Source organism: Penicillium daleae (assembly GCF_028827525.1).
Source record: "Penicillium daleae strain IBT 16125 chromosome Unknown utg000009l_segment0_segment0, whole genome shotgun sequence".
Taxonomy (NCBI): Eukaryota; Fungi; Ascomycota; class Eurotiomycetes; order Eurotiales; family Aspergillaceae; genus Penicillium; species Penicillium daleae.
Window position 1 is genome coordinate 4304938 of NW_026623157.1, and position 21775 is coordinate 4326712.

The following is a 21775-nucleotide window of genomic DNA, read 5'->3' on the forward strand; positions in this document are numbered from 1 at the left end:
TGTCTCGTTCCAGCGAAACAATACGTCGACCTGGCCAGGTTACATTTCAACCCTGTCGTTGAAGCTCAGCTCGATCTGTTAGGTAGCAATCGAGTCTAAAATTAAACATTGCTTCGCCTTTGTATCACATCTAAATACGAGACTTGGAACCATGCAGATCCCTCATACGGCAAATGATATACTTGTAGATCAGAGGCACTGGGCATTATTTAAGCTAAGGAAGGTCCCCGGTTCTTCTCGCGCTGGAAATCTTTTATCCCATCAAACATTTCTCGAATAAATCCTCACCAATTGAGTTTTATTATCCACTTCTATCAAAATGAAGGTCCTCTATATTTCGGTCCTAGCCTCTCTTGCTCCATCAGTCCTGGCTGCTGTAGGAGGTCCTTGCTCCAATAACTGGGGGGCGGATTGTATCTGCCTTGATCAGAATATCTGTTCCAGTCAGTATGGTGGTCAACCGTACACAGGCAGCCCTGGAAACTACCCGTGTCCCGATGATCCTAGCAACGTCATGGCTTGTGTGATCAATCCTTGTCCTAATGTTGGAGGCAACACTGGATGCCGCTGGAACGACCCTGGTGTATGTGGGAACGTTCTCTCCGGTATGTCCTTCACTAGGTACCCTTGATTCAATATGTACTGACAAGTTACTCTTAGACCCGGTTTGCCCGGGTGGTAATGGCTTTGTCTGCTGTCAATTCTGAGAGGCCAGTGCTTGGACTGGTCAAGGATTGGCCAGCCGTCCTGATAAATACAACAGCTATATGAAGGATTTTGCGAAATATTTCTCAGAAAATAAAACGAATATGACGTCAGGTTCACTGCATTGTAGTGTGGATATCTCTCGTAGGTCCGTCCCAAAATCGAAAACTATACCAAGTCCCTCTTCGTAGAGTGGAAGTCCTAGGCTACTGCCAGACCCTACATTAGCCTTGCAGCTCCCAACATGGAGATATCCACCATCCGGTGTGCTGCACTGAGAACCAGAGGCCGAAGATTCTCTGAAACTTCTTGGGTAAGCTCAAAGGCTCGCTTAATCCAAAAGGACCATCTTTCAGGACAGAACCCAGCCTCGCCCCAGTACAGTTCCCCAGTCGTATCAACGCCGTCCATGTTGCAAGTTGGTTCTTGCGAGCGCAGTGTCAGGAACATAGCTTCGCCGGCGTGCCGGACCCACTGGGCCATTGCTTTGATATTAGCCTCTTGGCTTATACCGGTGTACTTTCTCTTTGTAGAAGGAGGGCCTGGGAGAGGCAGAGAGTTTATTTGGACTTATTTCTTCCCTTAAACATGCTACATGCTTCCTCTAGGTTCCAATATAGTGGCGAATCCATGGTGAATCAATAAGGTCTACTTGACATGGGTTTATCTCTCTAAGGCACATTTTGAACAATTTGCCACATAATCATCATTAAGTATTCTATATTTACTCTGGATTAAGTACATACGAAATTATACTTCAGGACTTATTGGTGGAGATACTCGCCAAGCTTTTATGCTCACATATTGCGTGCCAGAGCCCCCAACTGATCCGCACTCAATTTCCAGCGTAGCGTCTTGGCGGTCGGGCCCAGAAAGAGCGAAAGAGTGCAAATTGGTGAAGCTGGTTTTGCACTTCTCTGAGACAAGGGCAAAATCAGCTTCACCATCTTACACCCTTCGATTAATTCTGGCCCCCACCGCCAAGACGCTAGCCCAGAAATTGAGTGCAGCCCAGAGGAGAATGGAAGGGCAACGGTCGGCTCGGGCCGACAGCCTAACCAACAGTTCATTTATCAAGAATCCCACAACTTTCGCAAGGCCCATTCCGTTCTGAATTAAATTACCACGGTATTCGCATCAACTAACTGAGCTATGGCAGAATTTAATGTACAGGTCGCCCAAAAAGAGCTAGCACGGCAAGCGCGTAGTTTGGGATCATCCATCTTCATCAGAGCATAGCGAATAAGAAGTCACCTGATGGCGGGGCTAAGCTGACACGCTGTTACTTACGCGACCCTATCCCGCCCGCATGTTCCTCCTGCGTTTCAACCTTGTTGTGCTCTAATTATAATCATGGAGTCTACGGTATCTTTTCAGAATCCCAATTTTGGAATGCAAACGGGGATTAATAATGGCACGATTAATGCTCATTTTCTCCATGCAGGTAAATTGTGACAGCTTTAGAGTCGGTGGACTTCGTTGACCAAATGCAGACCCCCTGGACAAACTACCAATTGTGAAGGGGGCCGAGTTTGACTCTTATACGAATCAGCATCAAGACGAATGTCTTCCAGGCACCAGGACCGAGCTTCTCAACGAGGTTGCAGAATGGGCGGTGTCACCGGAGGGAAAGCTTATCTTCTGGTTGAATGGGATGGCTGGGACCGGGAAATCGACGATCTCCCGCACTGTGGCTAGACGCTTGGAAGAAGAGAAGATACTAGGAGCAAGCTTCTTCTTCAAGAGGGGCGAGGGGGATAGAGGGAATGCGATAAAGATTTTCCCGACGATTGCAAGACAACTAGCGAAGAGCATTCCCCAACTGACACCCGGTGTGCGAAAAGCAATCGACAACAACTCTGACATCGGAACGAAAGGGCTGAAGGAACAGTTTGACAAAATACTCCTTCAACCTCTACTGGACTTAGATTCATCCGCTCTCTCGGTCCTAAATGTGGTCATACTAATGGACGCACTAGACGAATGTGACGTGGATAAAGACGTGCGACTTATACTCCAATTGCTACCACGGCTACAAAATTCAAAGGCTATGCGTCTACGAGTGTTGTTGACTAGCAGGCCTGAATTACCAATCCGCCTAGGATTCAAAAAACTTGCACACCAAGATCATGAAGACTTGATGATAGCCTAGGCTCGTGACCTTTCTAAGCCATAGACCAAAAAAAGAAGACAGCAAATCAAGTAAAACGCTGCTAAGTGGCGTGTCAAAGTAGAGTCTGGCCTGCGAAAAGGCTTGCAACGGTAGGAGCACACGGCCGTTTCCGGCAACTGAATAGACTAGGGTTGGCTACCTCTTATTTGAACTTCGGGAGGTTCCATAATGATCACAGACTTTGATGAAATATGAAGTCTTTGACGTCAGAATGGCACTTGGTTAGCATGTAGACCCGCAACATCTATGCCAGGCAACTAGTATTTATTTCCAATGGTCAATCACTAGTAAGCGAGTATTCAAAATCCCGTCGTCCGGAATCAGCCATACTATGGGTAGATTCATATACACGCCAAATCATTCTTAAATCCAACATCAGTTTCAGAGCCAAGGTAAAATATCTAATCTCTGGCGGTCTCGGATTAAGTTGACTTCCTCCTTTTATTGTTCCGAATACCCGTTCTTCCGTCGCCGGAGCAGAAAATTTATATCGGAGATGGGAATTTTCAATTTTTTCAATAGCAAAAATAAAACAGTTGATCCAGCTTCGGCTTCAACTGCAGCTCCGGCTTCAACTACAGCTCCGGCTTCCACTGCAGTTCCGGCTTCCAATGCCTCTCATGCAACTTCATCAATGCGTCCTGATGCTCTTGCCAACGCAAAAACAGAGTTGGACAATTTACGAATGACGTTAGAGAGGTTGAACCAAGGTCAGAACACAAGTGTTCTTTATGGCGATGTTGACCGTCTAGCCAGCGACCTCCAACATGGCATTAACAGACTTCGAACTCGATATTTCGATGAACTGCCTAAAGGCGCTTCTTCAGAAGCCAAAGATGCTCTCGATAACATCAAATACGGTCTCGAGATGGCTGAGATCGATATTGAGTACGTACGAGACCCTGTACCAGCAGTCAAGAAGAAGACTACACCCGACGTTTGGACTACAACGCAAGTTCCTGTGGACGTTTTAAAGGGGGTTGTTGTCAGAGCACAGAATATCCTTGGCAACACCGTCAATTTTGCTGAATTATGCAGCATTTTTAGGGAAGAGGTTCAAGGACGAAGAAAATTACTCAGGGAGGCCCGTGCGGAAGAACGCAGACAGGATCTAGAGGTGGTGACAACTTTGGCCAACAGCGTTGCGTCAGTGATAACCGCGATGGCGAAGTGTACGCAAATTCAGCTCAACCTTGGTGGTGGTGGTGGTGCCAGTTAGGTAGTTGTACTAGTGGTGGTACTTGAGTTAGGGTACTGGTGAAATTGCATTAAAGGTTGGTTGAGCCAGACCAGAATTATGGGGTTAAAAAGCAGCTTTGGGACATATTCTTCACTCTTTACTTTAGTTACAGATGCCATCAGTAGTTGTTTTAGCTCCTGTGGCCGAATGAGAGACAATGATGACTTGCCCCGAAGCCGCAGATATCTGGGTAGGGCGTGACCTGCGGAAAAGACCATAAGCAATTTACTGAGGTGGAGATTTCGCCCATGTTGTGGTTTGATGAGATTCAGACAGGACCAACTAGGTGAGGACGAGCTTACATATGCGTTCGTGACCAATAGCCTGGTTTAGCAGTGTTCTGTTGCTAATGGCGATAGCAGTCGCGAGTCCAGCCTTATTACGGTGCGGTGCCACCGAGGTTCGCCTATCAGCGATTAAACATTAAAAATTTTATGCCGTTAAAAAGTCTGAAATCTGTTTATATATCACACCAAATATCCTGCCGGCCAATAACTTAACCAAAAATTCTACCATTTAGAAATACGACCCAGTGGGGTGGTGCGTCTCCGATAACGACACGAGCAAATAGCTACTTTAAATGGATTCAGATTTTGGAATTCCACTGTAGTGCGATGAAATGTTGGTAATATACTCATGAAATACAAACACTAGGATGAGCGTAGAGAGCTCTCGGCAGTATTGTCACACTTCTATTCTAAGTCGTATCTGTTGATGACGCCTAACACGCTCTCGAGTAAGTAGCTCGTGCAAAGGTCAAACATTGTGCTGCGATATAGGAAATATGGGTTACTCATACCGTGTCAGCAACGAGCACGCTAACATGAACAGTTATTGATTGAGATCCTGAACATTTGCTCCGAACCAAGTGGAGGAAGCGGGAATGGTCAGGGTGCTGAAAGGTGGTGGTGGTTGACGTTGAGCTTACGCAACAATTTATCCGTCGGTAAAGAAACAAAAGTAACTACTGACAAAATTTTTGTAATCGCTATGGTCTTAATTCTTCTAACCGTAGGAATGTCCGAAATCAACGGACATAAACGTATCATAATCATTCGCAAGATGGAACTTTCATTAGAGGGATAGAAGCCACATTCGCTATAAAGGCGATATAGAATTCCAAACAGACCCTGGCAATGGCCAAGAACTTCTGCCCTACCAGCATAATTCTCATGTGTTTTGAACCGTCGGCAAGAGCATTAGCGAGACAGATCCTCGATGACCCTTAGTTTAATAAGTACTCTACGCTGACTGTTCGTGAAGAACTTGACCCTAGCTCGGGCCTAATAACTTCCTGAGACTTGTTCGATATTTAACCCTGTATGTCGAAAATGGCCTTTAGCACTCTCTTCCTTTGTACCTACTATACTGATATACTATTCAAGGAAGGCAGTAAATCCTCTCTCGGGGTCTTTTTCGTAGTAATTCTAGTTACGCCGAATGAATCCCTTGAGTTTAGCAAAAAACTCTTCGATTGGGTTTAGGTCCGGCGAGTACGGTAGTAAATAGATTAGCTTTACCCCTGCGTCTTCGTACATTTTTATAAGTCGCTCCGACCGGTGAAAGGACGCGTTATCTATAACGAGGACAGATTTAGGTTCTGGCTATCTTCCGCAATGGTGAAGTAACTAGGCTATAAAGTCTTTAAATACGGTAGTATCCGTAGAATCGCGGAAGACACGAGAGAGAATAATCCTATCCTATACGTACGCGGGCAATATCTAGTATCTCTGGTCACGGTGGAATTGCGTTACTTATAAAGGGGCCTTACTAAGTAGTGCCTAACCTGTCCGTCTGAACCCTACGCGTTTGTTATATCTAGATTTATTAATATAGACGAGGTAGTACGATTTGAAGTCGGATAGATTATATAGATAATAATCTCGTAAATCAGCATTTTGCTTTCTCGCACGTTGCCGTGTAGTCTTTTTCGACTAACCCTTAGCGATAAGGGCTTTCCGAATGCTAGAGGTTGGAACTATAGTCTAAAACTCATCCCAAAGGAATATAACTATCTCATCGAGGTACAGGCCAGGTTTCTTAAATAGATGATCACAGAGGGCTTCAATCATTAGGGGTGTCATAGTTCGTTTCCGACCTACTCGGGTTTAAGGGGCGTAAATGCTTCTAAATTGTCGTAAGTTTCTGCGGATATTGATGATGGTTAGCTTGTTGTATTTAGCCTGTTCGGCCATCTCAGATGTGGTGAAGGACTGGCTCTCTATCATATCACGTATAAGAACGAGCTTCGCAGGGGAGAGTCTTGGAGCCATATCGCGTTAAAGTGAATGCGTGCTAAAACTGGGAAGACTTGTAACTGCGATGTGTAGGGAAAGTTGTTGACTGACAGAGGGGGAAAGGAGGGGCCGGAGAGGTAGCGTTTGTACTGTATGAGAGTTTCGTGTAAAATACATCCCTAGCGGTCTGATCATTGTATTATAAAATACAGCGACCATTCTAGAAAGCGGTCTGAAATAAGGCCTGAAATACCTGATCCAATCAGAGCTCACATATAGCGGATTTATTTTCCGGGAATGAAGTCGCAAGAGTGTGGAGGTATAACTGATTTCGAAAACTACTGTATTACTGTGGTCGTACGAATAAGCTCCTGGCCAAGAGGTTCAGGTTGCCCTTAGTCTGTGTCAGCAGTCACGTCCAGTTGGGTTTATGTTGCGGTCAACGGACCCGAGGCAGTCACATACACATCCACTTCCCACCATGGATTTTCTTCTCCTAGCTCCTGAAATCTCTCTCGGGTGGCCGTGATGAGACTCTTGACCCAGAGTTAGCAGTGTAAAGTCCGGGCTTTTACGTAGTTGGCGAAGGTGAAGTGACTGGGCGGGACCCAATGTTGAGGGCTGGAGCCAGACTCGTCTAGCATCCCAGTCCGCGACGTCGATCAAAACGGCCTCATGGAAAGCTTTGCTCAGACGGTAACATCCTTGCGATCCCAAAGTCCGTTTCAGGGGCATCACATTCTGCTGACCATCGATAAGTCGGCTCGCATTACACGCAACGGAGAGATCGGACAGTTGGACAAGCGCGACGCCCTTGAAACAGGACTTCTGATACGTAACGAGCTTGACTTGCACCTCGGGGTCGTGGATGTCTGTGCCTCTGGTTCCTCGAGGCATTCTAACTTGGGCCCCGTGCTACGCCTTGAAGCCAGAGCTATGTCGAATCGTAAGGGCTTCATATGCGGGCTTTCCAGGCGATTTAATAGAAACAACAATCGCCGCGAGCAGTTTGACCCCCTGGATGCGAGAACCTCCATACAGCTATCTGTCATGAAACAATATTAAACAGTACAGTCATCAGCAATAACCAAGGCTGATTTCTCAACATATTCTAGAGGTACATAGCTTCCGATAGACTGACTGGGTTCTATTCCAATCTCACGGATCTGTTGGAAGAAGTTCGTCGTTCGACACTGATAAAAATATATTTTCGTCCGACAGCGAGCGGCGGTTCAGCGCGAATGTTGAAAAACACAGGTTAGTTTCCTGACGCGGGCGATTCGCACTGTGTCCTTCTGATTGAATGCAGAGTGACGCATACCAAATTCAAAAAGATGTAAAACCGCGTCGCTTCGGACATAATTAACGCGTTTCACTATATGCAAATTGCTGTCGTGGGCCATGGGGTTCAACCCCTACTGGCGAGGTTGAACCCTAGCTTTATACTGTAATCCCCATTTCTATTGGCTCGCTCCCATACCAACCAGGGCACGGCTAGATAAGCAAAAACATTCGGGTGCTGGCATGAGTTGACCGTAAAGGGGATGAGTACAGTCGATGATGATGATGATGATGATGATGATTTCATTTACCCTGACCCCTCGCGAACGATATGCAGGATTCCGCAACTATATATGTTTCTATGCATACAAGTGCCATGTACCACTTCCTAAGCGAACTTGATGCCTCGCCGAGGCCTCTCGTGGCTCAATAGCCGTTTTGTTTTCCTGCTGCCTTCATGGTGCTCGGCTTTGAAACCGTTGTGATGCTTCGGCAAAGTCCAAGACAGCCTCCACTGTCTTAGCCCGTGAAGCACTGTTCATCCTACCCCTTCCCTCTTCGCCAGATCCTCCTAACAAGGTAGATATGCTGTTAAAAGCCTCGCCGACCTTCCCTCGGAGCTCTCGCCGTAGATCCCTCAGCTCCGGACAATCCAGCAGAACATGGGTTACACTCTCTCGTTCGCCACAGGTACATAAGTCGTCCTCGCGGAAACGGAAGGTCTTCGCATATGTTGATAGCCAGCAGTGTCCAGTTCGCAATTGCGTTAGTAGGTAGGATGAGTACAGTCGATTTCGAAAACAGATTACCCTGTGGACACTCCGGCTGTGTTTCTCGGCCCGTACCCGAGTATACGCTAACCCGTATTTGGTTACGCTGGAACGACCGCTGCTTGGCTGTATCACGTTTTGAGGCGTATTGTATATCAAGGTCACTGTAAAATACTGTTAATCTGCCCTTCTTCGCAGTATTTTCGTACACTTGTAAAATAACAACCTAAAATAGCATTTGTGTTGGGCCTTCATGGCCTCTAGAGCTTCTAGAACGTTGGTCCTTTAGCCCTGACTCCGAGTGCTTATAGGCTAATGATCCGGAGAGGTAAGTTGGAGAAATTATTAGAAGGGAAGGGCTCTACAAAGGAGGGGTAAGGTCAGACGATACTTGATTGACGAGCGTTTCTTCGCAGGTAGAGTGACCAGAGACTCTGGTTTGTAATTAACTGTCCTTTTCTCGTGTGAAATAGATTTTATTAGTCGTGAAAGGCTGCTTAATCGGACCCGCGGGAAAGTATTAGTGCTAGCGCTATCTTGCTGTTAAATTTATAGGTACTGTAGTATAGATGAAGATGAATTGGCTGTGGGATTGCCTCTACGTCTAGCGTCGCCGTAGCCACTGTTCAAAATGCAAGGAGGATACGAATGAGCGCTGTCCGCTGTACGGTACGCAGGTGCCGTAAATGGGTCTTATCTCGGAGTGGGTCAGGTTAGCCAGTCGAGGCGTAGTCGATAACCGGTGTGACATGGACTGTCCGTCGTAGAGCTCACAGTTACTCTGGACGGATATTATAGTCTCCTAAGCGCCTACTCATTCCTCCTTTAGTATACCTACTGTAAAGCCTTCGTCTACTCGTTTCTTGTTACCCGTTTTACTCTACTATTCAAAGTAAAGGGAAGAAGAATGACAATACAGGCCATTTAACAATATCAAAGTACCGTAACTAAAACAAATAAAGCCATCCCTGTTAAGCCGCGTTGAGTCGATGGGAAGTTTTATTCTTTCGTTATAACTTCTTCATAGGTACTCTCCTACAGCTCTTTCCTCCGTCCGTCGCCGTAGCTCCTCTTCGTGGGTTTTGAGCTCATCGGTCAACTGATTACCAAAGTCCTCTGGGCCGGCAATCTGTCGGACTTCAATAGCACTTCCTTCGGCGCGGAATGGTGCCTTGCGCGCCCAGGAAATTGCTTCGTCAAGACTTTTGCTCTTGATGATCCAAAACCCTGAAATAATTGACTCAATCGTGAAAGGACCAGGAGCGACTGACGACTCGTTTTGCGGTGTGAAGCTGACACGGGCACCTTTAGAAGAAGACAGAAAACCCTCTGCACCAAGCAGGATGCCAGCTTCGGATAGACTGGTATTGTAAGCCATCATCTCCTCGATAATTGCTGTTGAAGGTGGTATTCCGGACTCGCTGTCGTGAGTAGCGCGGACGAGAAGCATGAACTTTGGCATCTTGCGTTGGGAAAAAAGAATTGTCTGAATACTGAGTTTGTTTGATTGGCGCTTGGTACCCAGTGTATTGATTTCGATATCTCGGGCAGTGTGATGTGATTTTCCTTTCTATAGCAGCGGGGGTTTAAGACGTATTTATATGTCATTTCAACTAGTATCTGTGGGTATCCTTGATATAGTTATGCCGTTGCTGCCTAGTAATAACCTAAGGATGAGTACTCCGTACTGGTCGCAAGAAGAAGCGATAGGCTCATGATGAGGATGAGGTTGCGGAGCCGCCAAAACTAATACAGACTAAACCCAAAACTGACAATAGCGAAAGGTTAATATATAGTGTGAGAAGTTGAATAATATCTATTAGCCAATCAAAAGGCATAAAAACAAGCCTGATATATAGAACCGGTGAATGCAGAAAAGACTGGCCTGTATAGGTTCAGACTTCTAGGCAACAGCGGGCCCGTGCGCATACTAATGACGAAAGTGGCGGAAATGGTACACAAGGTACTTTGAGCTTACTACCACGATCGCTTAACTATATATACCGGATTCAACGGTAGCACGGTTTCGACCAGTCAGAGACCAGGAGGTGAAAGTCCCCTATCGGACAGCCAAGTCTGTTACAAGAAGCAAGCAAACAAAACCCACCGGTACTGTCTCTGTACACCTCGCTTATCCATAGTTGTCACTCTAGAGGCTGAACAATCTAAGTGCAGAAGCTTTTTACAGTTCATTAGTATTTAGAACACAGTATTTCCGCCCACTGGCAGAAAGATAAGTGGGCAGATACCATGTTCCAAATATTAATGAATGCTTACTATATATGTTGTTATCTACTAGTGTACTGGAATACTGCCAGGAAAGAGGTTCAGTGGAATATGAACTGTAGTATAGTGGTGTTTCGAAACAGGGTTCGAGGAAGAATCTCTGTATGTAAGTGGTGAATCTGATTTCGATCTACAGTATCCTGTACTTGACAACAATTGTAGCCTTGAGGATGGTAGTCTCGGTGCCATGAAGTGCGTATGATTCTAGCAATTCTCGAGAGAGGTGGCACTGTATGGGAGGTACGTGTAATATACTGTATTTTACCTTATTCAGTCGTTCTAGTTTTATAATAGGTTTATTCTTAGGAGACGATTATTTACAGCCTTTCCTAATTCAGACTAGTGCATACTCGGATACGGGTCGAGAAACAAAGCCAGTGTGTCCATGGGGTAATCTGTTTTCGAAATCGACTGTACAATACCCAACCTGAAGGAATTGGCATGCCATAGGAAGGGACAAATAAAAATTGAGTAATCACTTTGCCACTATTTTATCCAGAAGATTGACGGGCAAGATCAAGAAGCGCAACCGCCTCCTCGATCCGGTCGCTGGTCTGGTCGCTGTCAACTTGCAGATCCTCCGCCATCAGGTATGCGCGGGGGTATCCTTCCTTCCAATCTCAACGACAAGACAATTTTGTATTGCTTGCATTGCCTCCGTGATCCCCGCTTGATATGATGTAGTTCACTCCCTAGGTGGTCCGCGCGGGTACAGATGCTAGGTAGTCTATGGGCCTGGGCCATATTCCTAGGGAGACTGTATACCTTTCTTTTGTTGATTGAGACACTGACAAGACAGCCATGCTCTGATTCTGCCTAGCAAAAGGCATGTCCGGTCATGAATAAACTATTTGGAGTACGATTACCCATTGATGGTCGTCAGCACCTCAGGATCCTAATAACCCACCTTCAGCACACTTCTCCGTCGCAAGGAATTACTTGGTAGTTTAACTAGGTCATTTGCGCTGTTGATTTGTTTCCTTAGCAATTTGGCGTGGAACGCATGTATAGGCAGTTTTTGCGAGACGAGCATAAAATGGATGAAGCCGAAGTCAAACGAACCCGGAAAGGAACGCCACTTGGCCGTATGTTCCTTTCACGGAAGGACGCAGAGAGCTTGCGCTACCAGTCAGTATCGCCAAGTCAAGCAATACCTTGACCGACCCCAACTTCACCGTCACAAACTCCTCCGCATCTAGATGAGAGTCTGCCCTACTAAGGAGGATACAGGTTCTGGTGCAACTCCTTCCGCTGCACGGCTCTAAAGCGAAGGTTTCCAACATCACACACCTATAGACATAGAAACCTCCAAGTTAGCGACCTTGATGTAAAAGCCACTTCACACCGACACGGAATACGCAACCACTCACCGCATAAATTCCCTTCAAAAAGGTATCACCTAGAATGTCCAGGTCTATAGAGCCTCGGCTCTGTATACCGCCATAGAGATACCTAGGCCTAGCCTCCGCAAAGCCCAGATCTTCCTTCTGCACAACGAACTGTTTGCCACTAACTGCAAATAAAACAACAGGGAGTTAGTCTACTGTCGTGCTTATAGGGTAGATATACCCTTAGCTCTAGCGGTCATAGGTAGCACCAGGGATAGCATCGTAGATAGCCTAGCAGGTGCTATCGTTAACCAGAGCCAGAGTAGTGCTAGTGTCAGCGATAGCCTTGTTCCCCGCGCGGGAAATCGTCTACCTATTTACAGTCGCTAAGGCCGAGTCAAACATCCAGAACCCTTAAGTCTTATCGACGGGCGTGTAATAGATCTGCTCGCTAGACGCCTGCACAGTAGCCTAGTCGATGAACCCGAAGGTGTAGAACGAGGCACCCTTGTCCGGCTCGTCCGCATCGCGCTATAAGCCAAGCTTTGCTGTAAAAAGCTCAGAGCTCTTCGGGATATCGGCTTATTCAATTATATTATCTATAGGCGTGTTCACCGGCTGCGGTTTGACGGTGTTGATCTCTCTGAACGCAAGGCCGAGCAGCCCGTCGCCCGTGCCACTAGCAAACTAAGAAGACATCTTATCGGCCAACTCAACGGCCTAGTCCTTGACTACTAGTCCGCCGATACTAATGTTATTAGTGCCTATACATCCTAATACAAACGACCCGTCTGCGTACTAAATCTTCCAAGTCGAGCCGGACTAGCTGTGAAATATGCTAGACTTAGACGGATTAAAGACAGTATAGTCTAGGTGTTGTGACAGCGTCGAGTACGGAAGCTTCGTCGACTAGACCTGTTTACACTTCCATCAACCCTACTCTATAGTCATATCCTCAATAAAAGAGACGATATCTTACCCAGAGGTCTACCGACCCGGTATCAAAATCAAGTTGTACCGTCTACGCTAGCGTCCTAATACTCACCTCCGCCAGATACATCATGTTATCCTGCACGTCTAGTACGCCCACCTCGCCAACTTCGTCACCGTCAATAGCTTTCTTCTGCAATACCTGCTGGATATACGCATAGCCGCCGACGGCTTGGTCCGTATAAGGACGACCTATTTGCTCTAGCGTGCCGCCTATGAAATACGGCCCCTCCTTAGTCGGATTGAAGCAGTACTTGCGCATTAAATGCACGTATAACTTTGTACCAGACTTACGGTAGTTAGAATTCGTTCTGAGCGGGATCTTAGTCGGCTTCATTGTCCTTAGCGATTAATTTGATACAAGTTGATAAGTATGGTTTATGATAGTAAAGTATTGCAAAGTGTGTCTTCAGTACGCAATCCTTCGGATAGGGATTTGTATCTGGTTGTTAAGAGTGGAAAATCGGTGGCCCTGCAGCGTCTTATAGCCCTGTGGCCACGAGCTGTAGATAGAACTGTCTGAAAGCTGCGGCCAATCCGTAACCAGATGACCTAGTGAGGTCATTGACTTAATGGCAGCAATACCAGGCAGCTTTTGAAGAGGACGAGTCTGTCCCTGATATTTGGTTTGTTGAATTGTTTCCCAGGTGATCTCACCGTTGCAGGTGGACCCTGTACTAGCGTAGCTGCTTGGGTTGTCGTCAAAAGCTATGCTAGTTTTGAACCAAAGACAGACCACTTGTGGTCTGGAACGACCGACCCGGATGGTAAGAGTAGTCTTCTGATGTCCAAAATCCACAAGCCTATCTCTGTTCTATTTAGTTCTAGATAGGTTGACTGAAAGAACAAAATGATCACATGACGGAACTATTGCACTGTGACGTGCCTGATTGTCTAGGCTAGATTCCGTTTTCCTGGCCAGGCGCGGAGTACCGCACGTAACGTATGTGTGCCATAAGACGATGTCCACACTAGACCTCGCCCTCACCCATGGGTTAGCTCTGGCGACTGACCTACTCACTGATGCCATGGTCAGTAGGTATCATCATCTGTTCAAAGAGGTGAAAGTCATATTGCGGGATTACGAACCACGGTTCGCTCAACCTCTTATTTAAAGTTCTTATTTCGTCGGAATTGATCTGATGTGTGTTTGCTGGGAACGGAAAACCCTACAATTGGGGGAACTCGCTAGTGGTGGCCCGCCCACTATAGTGACTTTTCGCCCTACCAATCCATCCCGCAGAAAGGGACGGGCCAAACAACCAGCCTGCTTAGCTTAAGGGCCCTAACAAAAAATCCATTGAGGTGCGACACTCCGTGTCTCGCTCAGAAGCAAGACGCTCTCTCTTCCTCTTCACAGTGCTGTGCCGCTTGACTGGGATCTTGTTGCTCCTCAAGCTGACGCGTGGCTCGGCGATTGTTTTCTTCCATCCCTTATTGAAAGCAGCACTCAGCAAGTGATTAACACAAAAGCGAAGCCACAGTAGGCAGCCCAGCTGTGGACTTTTTACTAGCTCCAGCTGAACGGTGCCTTATGCACCAACACGCTTTGCCTTTTGTGCTGATTTCAGAATCATCAACTCGACGGCTTCGGGCCACCTAGACTGGTCTTGTCAGTACTTATATAAGGTTATGTCTTCTTCCAACCATTCAATAAGTACAGTCGCAGTGTACAGAGTAGAGAAACATTATCTCAACTGCATTACTCGCAAGGCCTCACTTACCGTCCTCCAACTAAAACCGCCCGCTGCATAGGACACGTTGGGTGATCTCGCTGTGAGCAAGACGTACACAAAGCCAGTAGTCAGCGAAGGTTCTTTTGAAATAGAGAGAATAGGCTTACCTCTGTCGTTGTCCTTCTGTTTGACTAAACATGGGGCTTTAGAGGTTAGTTCTCATACAGTCCTTCACCAAGGAACCTTATGGAAGAGTAAAAGGACCTACCTGCCTTATCTGGGTAGCGATGCCCTTGTAAGGAATAGGCTCCGTGCGCGAGGCAAACTGAACTGCCTACGCTGACAGGTCCTACAACGATCATTAACCCTACGTCTGACGAGGTATTTATAGGTGCAGAGCTTGCTTGATTTTGATAGTCTGTGACTATATCATCAGTTTTGGGCATGTTGATCGAAAAGAGGACCCGTAGAATCGAGCATCGCCGCAGATAAAAATTTAAGAAGGCCAGGGGTATAAACTCGCATCAAAAAAAGACCTCCTTACCATCAAGTGATGCTTGTGGTAGATGTGCCATGGATTATACCAGCCGCTTATAGCCTCATATTTTAATATTCTCGCCCATATTCTTATTGCCTGATTCCCGCTAAAACAATCCTTTTCCGCCTCAAGATGACGACTAAGTACTCTAACGTTATACTTACCCATGATGTGCACGTGCGGACATTTCGGCGGCATCAATTAAGAGCAGTCTAAAGCGTATTCTGAACCGAGATGTCTTATCTGGTACATTAGCCCATCCCCTCATCTTTTCCAAGATGCATCAGTCAATATAAGATAGAGCTAACTTATCCTAGGCCTCAAATTTCCCCGATGTATCGACTATATCGTTTCACCGTTGACTACCACTCCACTCAATAGTAATTTTTGTAAGGGGCCGGTTAGACCAAAAATGCACCATGGGCTACATTCTTAGTCTATACTTACGCTCATTTATCGTTCCGACACTTTTCTTTGTCCGTGCGCCGGTGGTTTTCTCGATGTTCCGGCTTCTCCACGTTGGCTACCACGGTGGCCCAAGATCGCGCCAGGGTCGGCCCGTTTAGGCCGTCGATCTGCGTCCGCGGCCCTCGAAACTCCTCCTGTAGCTTCTCATTCTGGGTCTGAAGCTCGTTCTGGTTGTGTTTCACCCCTCTCAACTCGGTTCTAGTGGCTTGAATCGGCGCGGTTTGCTCATCGATGGTGTTGCAAGTGTTCGATATTCTATCTGATTTCCCTGGTTGTCACGCGTCCATTGTTGGCTCTAGTGTCGACCGGTTCCGCGGCTTGCGAGCTAGCATCGGCATGGTCATCTTCCAGGCATGTCTGTCGTCCGGTCCGGGGCGCGACCCTTGGTCCGAGGGTTTCCGACGCGTCGTTCGCTACCGATCTGCGCGTGTTCCGGGCAAGGGGCTCAGGAACGCACGCGCGGGTCCGCCATCCGTCAAGGTTAGCTCCCACTCGGAACACAACAACACGTGTTTTGACGCGATAGTATAAACCACAACGTCCTTTTCCGTATGCGTAGCCCTGTTTTCGACGGTTCTCTTCCGTTTGTCTGTCTTGCGTTACCTTGCTGATAAAGTGATTCTCAATTTACAGCAATATTCGAAATTGGCTTCCATGTTTTACACAGAGAAATTATCTCACACCCCACCGCCAAGATAATTGTAACTCTGACTAGGCCCGTTTGGGCTAGGCCACAGATCACCTCTGCTCCTCTTGATGAGGGGTCGTCATTTCTCGTTCGAAGAACTTTTGTCGACTAAGCTGATTTGACCTTCCTTGCTATTTCCTGTTTCAACAAAATAACCGACATGGTCTATCCACCGTTACTGCCTCCACCATGGGCTGGTCCTGTGGAAACCGCCTGGGGAGCATTGCCATTATCCCGGACCTGGGCAGTAACATCGGCGCCTTGCTCTAAAAGCAGCCGCACGACCTCCTTGTCGCCTTGAAGGGAGGCAGCCTTGAGAACATTGCCAAAAAACCCTCCCTGAGCATTGGCATCGGCTCCTTGCTGCAATAGCAGCTGTACGACCTCCCTGTCACCTTTATAAGAAGCAGCTTGCAGAGCATTGCCATAACGCCCACCCTGAACGTTAACATCAGCGCCTTGCTGTAATAGTAGCTGTACGACCTCCTTGCCGCCTTGATAAGAAGCAGCCTGGAGAGCATTGCCAAAAAATCCGCCCTGAGCATTGACATCGGCACCTTGATCTAACAGTAGCTGTGCGACCTCCTTGGCGCCTTGAACGGAAGCAGCCTGGAGAGCACTGCTAAAATATCCGCCCTGAGCATTGACATTGGCACCTCTCTCTAAGAGAAGCTGCACAATCTCGCTGTGGCCTTGAAGGGAAGCAGCCTGGACAGCATTGCCAAAACGCCCACCCTGAGCGGTGACATCGGCACCTTGCTCCAATAACAGCCGCACGACCTCCATGTGGCCGTTGAAGGATGCGGCCTGAACAGCGTTGCCAAAACGCCCACCCTGAGCGTTGACACTGGCGCCTTGTTCTAACAGCAGCTGTATGATCTCTTTGCGGCCATGGAAAGAAGCAGCCTGGAGAGCGTTGCCAAAACGCCCGCCCCGAGCATTGACATCGGCGCCTTGCTGCAATAGCAGCTGTACGACCTCCTTGTCGCCTTTATAAGAAGCAGCTTGGAGAGCATTGCCATAACGCCCACCCTGAACGTTAACATCAGCGCCTTGCTGTAATAGTAGCTGTACGACCTCCTTGCCGCCTTGATAAGAAGCAGCCTGGAGAGCATTGCCGCAACGCCCACCCTGAAAGTTGACATCGGCACCTTGCTCTAATAGCAGACGCACAACTTCCTTGTCGCCTTGAAGGGAAGCAGCCCCGAGAGCATCGCCAAAAAATCCACCCTGGGCATTGACATTGGCACCTTTCTCTAATAGCAGCTGCACCACCCCCTTGTGGCCTTGAAGGGCAGCAGCATAGAGAGAATTTCCATAATCGCCACCCTGAGTATTGACATTGGCGCCCTCCTCTAATAGCAGGCGCACGACCCCCTTGTAGCCGTGATAAGAAGCAGCCTGGACAGCGTTGCCAAAACGGCCCCCCTGAGCGTTCACATCTGCGCCTTCTTTTAACAGCAGCTCTACCGTGCGTTGGAGACCTGCTAAGGATGCGTAGTATAATGGAGCCGCCATGACTTCTGCAGAATTTGGTTCTTCACTCCAAGGCCGATCCGGGTCAAAAAGTATACCCCAGACTGCGTACGCTTTCCTTCGCTCGACGAAGAAATTGAAGATGTTTTCTTGGATATCCTCCACGGGTCCGGCCAACCTTGCATGGTCCATCAAATGCCGGAAAGAGTACTGCGCCAGCGGATGTTTCGCCTTGATTTCCCCAATTGGACTCTGCTCACCCAGATATGATAGGTATGTGAGGCAGACCGACGACATCTTACTGTGCGACTTTGACATATTCAGCCGCCCTTTCCACTTGCCCTCACTTCTCGGATGGATGAGAAACTCCCGCGCTGTGTGATGGATAAACGACAACTTTGAGTCATAGATACTTAGGAAGAGGCCGCATAAACTCTTGACAGTGCTTTTAAAGGTGTTTCGGGGCCATAAGTTCCTCTCCAGGGCATCATGGGAAGTGAACCTACGCTTCTGCAAAGCTAGCGTTAAGACTATGTTGGCTTCATCAAGAGTCAGAGGCCGTGCTGCAGCGAGAACAATCTGAAGAAGAGCCTCCGTATAGGTTTGATTTCTGCTTCGGCCCAGGATCTTTTCGTATGCTTCGGATACCTCGTAGGGCAGATCAGAGAGTAGTGTTTCCACATCACAAGGCCTGCCATATATACTCGGATTCTGTTCAATGATGTCGAAGGTGAGGCGTAGCCAGAGATATGTGCGGTGGTTCATACTCTTAAGCCGATGAGAAATAGTTAGACGGTCGTCCTCCTTGAAATCACGCGCAATTTCATGCATTTTGGCATCAATGACTAAATTGACTTCGTTGTTAATCTCAGCAGACTTTTCATCGCCGTCAAAACGCATATATGCGGTGATGCCAGAGAACTTTTTGAAGGACGCCTCCAGGTCGTCGTACGGGCGACTCGTGATCAGGAACTTCAGCTTTGAGAGCGACTTTGATGAATGCCTGGGCTGGCAATAAAATTCCTTTAGCTTGTCGATTAATTGCCGCCTGCCATCTATATTGCACTCATCTAGTGCATCAAGGACACAAACAATTTCCCCAGCATCTAATGAGCCTGCGCAGTTAACGAGGATCCGCCACAGCTCGGCGAAGTTTTGAGCTAGACCTTTGCCATAGTTCCTATGACTGGGAAGGGCGTGTTCAACTAGGCGATTATCCAGATCATGTGTGAAAAGCTGGTGAAGTATTGCACACAGAGCATCAGTGGCGTACATGTGGCCGTCGTCTCCGTCCTTAAAAAAGAAATAACAGACAGTCGATGTGGTAACTTTCGTGGATAGTCGTCGCTCATCGATCAAAGCCCGTGATAAGACTGACTTTCCACATCCTGGATCAGCAGAGACCCAGAGGAGACTGGAGGTGTCACTGTCTCGCCATTTACGGAATATTTCGTCCCGGAGAAACCATTCGCATGTGCCTTGGACTCTCGGCGGGTTGAAGTTTTTGTAGTCTTCATAGTCGGATGCAAGATCTTGAAGAAGGACTCGCTCCTTCTGGTCTTCATAGTTCCTCTGCGTCTGCTTACTATCCACTTCCAGAATGGTGCGAATTTCATCAAGGATTGTCCGCGACTCTTGCATTTCTTTCAATTGACTGTCCCTATTCTTCCGAATTTCCTCAGCTTCAAGGGGAGTGATGCAGTCACCGCACTTTTTGCTCAAGTAGTCAATCTCTGCTGCTTTTCCATCCCAGTCGTTCCAGCCGGCAACGTTCTGCCATGCGCGGGATAGCTGAGCACTAGAAAGATGACATATCACACGCGCCTGATATTCAACGATGTGCGAATATAGCTTGGCCAGGGGTTCTATGAGGTCCTGGTACCTGTGTCGATGAGAGCTTCGGAGATACGTCTTTTCACAGATTCTCCAGTAAACTTGGACATCGTCAATCGAGTTGAAGTCTTTCAACATGGCCTCATTTTTTGTGGTGCCGCTCGTGAGTAGCTGCTAAAGTCAGCGTTCGCTCGTTACTTGAAGAATCATCTACTTACAGGGAGAAGCAACGAAACACCGGACCATGCCAGCGCTGCATATGGCTGAGTGCTGACAGCACTCTTGACTATCGGTTCGGCCCAGAGGAGAAACTTCACTAACCTCTCGGCTTGTTGTCGTATCTTTATCTCCTTCCCCAGGAGCGAGACTCGCCACTGCTTCTTCTCCCAATTCTCCAACAGCTGCTTCACGATTGTTTCGACACACTGAGAAGTTGAGAGATCGGCGTCACTTGAACCGTTGCTTTGCAGTGAGGCCAGGTGCTTTATGTAATCTTCCGTCAGCTCAGGCTCTCGGGATTGCAAGATCTGATAAGCCCGAGTCCACAGTTCGAAGTCATCGCTCGTGTGAAGATAGGCCAGGTTGGAAGCAGTTGACCGGGTAGAAGGGCCTAGTAAGGTGGGAGTGGCATTTGAAGACAGTGGAGAGGATGGCATGATCTGGTCCGCAGGCCGGATGGTGGTTGGCATGATCAGGGAAGATTCAACAGGCCCACAAGCCGATGGCCCTACATCCAGCGGGTAGAATCTGCCGCATCGTTTCGATCCGCCAGTCTTTTTCTCCTTTCTCGCAAGAAAACGCATATTACGCACGATACTTCAATACAATTCCTTATATTTTCAGTAATATTTTCTTTGTTTTTGGGAGATCGAAGCGCAGGAGGGATGTCGATGACTGCCCGCAGAAGTAGCTATCAAGTGGGTAGAGTGGTAAGGAATGAGTATTGAGTATTACAAAAAGATATGGGCAGCGGCGATTATGAAAGAGAGGACTGAAGGTATAATTAAAATCAGGGCGGGTTTATACGTATCTCACCTACGGAGTAGACTTTTGAGTTTCTAGATTACCTGCACAGAATCACGTGGCAATCGTCTTTGTTGATGGGAAAAACAATGGCCAAAACTAGACCGCACTAGACCGCACTAGACTGCACTAGACCGCATGCGGTTTGCTATTATGATTGGTATACGGAAAATACGGTATCTGTATTGAGTTAGTTACCTTCGCTAAAACTGAGTGCGCGATGATTTGTAAGTTTAACAGAACCATACCGTATCAATACCTATGTATTTCCGATGTGGCTGCACCCCACTATCCCATTATCATGTACCAGCAGCCACTCACGTCAATCATCTGTCTGTTTCGAGGGCGAGCTGTTTATGGGGCCGTGCGGAACACCCTATCCAAAATCGCGTCTTTCTACCTAGCTACCTACTTCAACCGCCTATCATGCCACCAAAACGCTCTGAATCCTGGCTAAAATCTGCGAATCAGGAGGGCAAGATTATATTAGCTCTTAAAGATTTAGAAAATGGCCGTGTCAAAACTCTCCGCGTAGCAGCGAAGCTATACGAAATACCGCTTACAACACTCCACGCGCGCACCGACGGCCGAATCTCACGCGTTGATAAGCGCCCATCCGGTCATAAATTGACCCCATTCGAAGAGGATTCAGTTACTGAGTGGATTATCTCTATGGATTCGCGTGGAGCAGCGCCTAGGCCGGCTACTGTACGAGAGATGGCCAATATCCTTCTTGCTGCGCGCGGAATAACCCCTCCGCCCACCGTTGGTATAAATTGGCCATCAAGCTTTATTAAACGCCGCGATGAGCTTCGATAACGCTTCTCGAGGCGCTACGACTACCAGCGCGCATTAAACGAAGACCCGAAGACCCACCGAGCCTGGTTTACGACCGTACAAAGCGTGATTGACGAGAACGTATACAAGCGGAAAATATATACAATTTTGATGAGACAGGTTTTGCAATGGGCCTTATATCTTCGCAGAAGGTAGTCACTAGGGCTGAATACTACGGTCGGAGATCAATACTACAGCCAGGCAATCGCGAATGGGTTACTGCGAT

At 47.6% G+C, this 21775-nt stretch overlaps 6 protein-coding genes across 6 annotated transcripts; 2 read left to right on the forward strand and 4 right to left on the reverse strand.

The window, feature by feature from the left end:
- Window positions 1-924: 924 nt before the first annotated feature.
- N7458_012696 (uncharacterized protein) lies at window positions 925-1188 on the reverse strand (the record flags this gene model as incomplete). The annotated part of the gene is made up of 1 exon (XM_056916077.1): window positions 925-1188. The coding sequence occupies one exon, from the start codon at window positions 1186-1188 to the stop codon at window positions 925-927; it is 264 nt and encodes an 87-aa protein (XP_056760831.1).
- Window positions 1189-2097: 909 nt separating this feature from the next.
- Window positions 2098-2857, forward strand: N7458_012697 (uncharacterized protein; the record flags this gene model as incomplete). Its single annotated transcript, XM_056916078.1, has 2 exons — window positions 2098-2149; window positions 2199-2857. The coding sequence occupies 2 exons, from the start codon at window positions 2098-2100 to the stop codon at window positions 2855-2857; spliced, it is 711 nt and encodes a 236-aa protein (XP_056760832.1).
- Window positions 2858-3512: 655 nt separating this feature from the next.
- On the forward strand, window positions 3513-4097 carry N7458_012698 (uncharacterized protein; the record flags this gene model as incomplete). The annotated part of the gene is made up of 1 exon (XM_056916079.1): window positions 3513-4097. One exon carries the CDS (start codon window positions 3513-3515, stop codon window positions 4095-4097), a length of 585 nt encoding a protein of 194 aa, XP_056760833.1.
- A 5330-nt stretch (window positions 4098-9427) lies between these two features.
- Window positions 9428-9868, reverse strand: N7458_012699 (YciI family protein; the record flags this gene model as incomplete). Its single annotated transcript, XM_056916080.1, has 1 exon — window positions 9428-9868. The coding sequence occupies one exon, from the start codon at window positions 9866-9868 to the stop codon at window positions 9428-9430; it is 441 nt and encodes a 146-aa protein (XP_056760834.1).
- A 2039-nt stretch (window positions 9869-11907) lies between these two features.
- Window positions 11908-13272, reverse strand: N7458_012700 (Peptidase asparticcatalytic; the record flags this gene model as incomplete). The annotated part of the gene is made up of 6 exons (XM_056916081.1): window positions 11908-11982; window positions 12063-12205; window positions 12262-12269; window positions 12505-12551; window positions 12636-12707; window positions 13066-13272. 6 exons carry the CDS (start codon window positions 13270-13272, stop codon window positions 11908-11910), a joined length of 552 nt encoding a protein of 183 aa, XP_056760835.1.
- A 3273-nt stretch (window positions 13273-16545) lies between these two features.
- On the reverse strand, window positions 16546-20492 carry N7458_012701 (uncharacterized protein; the record flags this gene model as incomplete). Its single annotated transcript, XM_056916082.1, has 2 exons — window positions 16546-19860; window positions 19908-20492. 2 exons carry the CDS (start codon window positions 20490-20492, stop codon window positions 16546-16548), a joined length of 3900 nt encoding a protein of 1299 aa, XP_056760836.1.
- Window positions 20493-21775: the final 1283 nt, after the last annotated feature.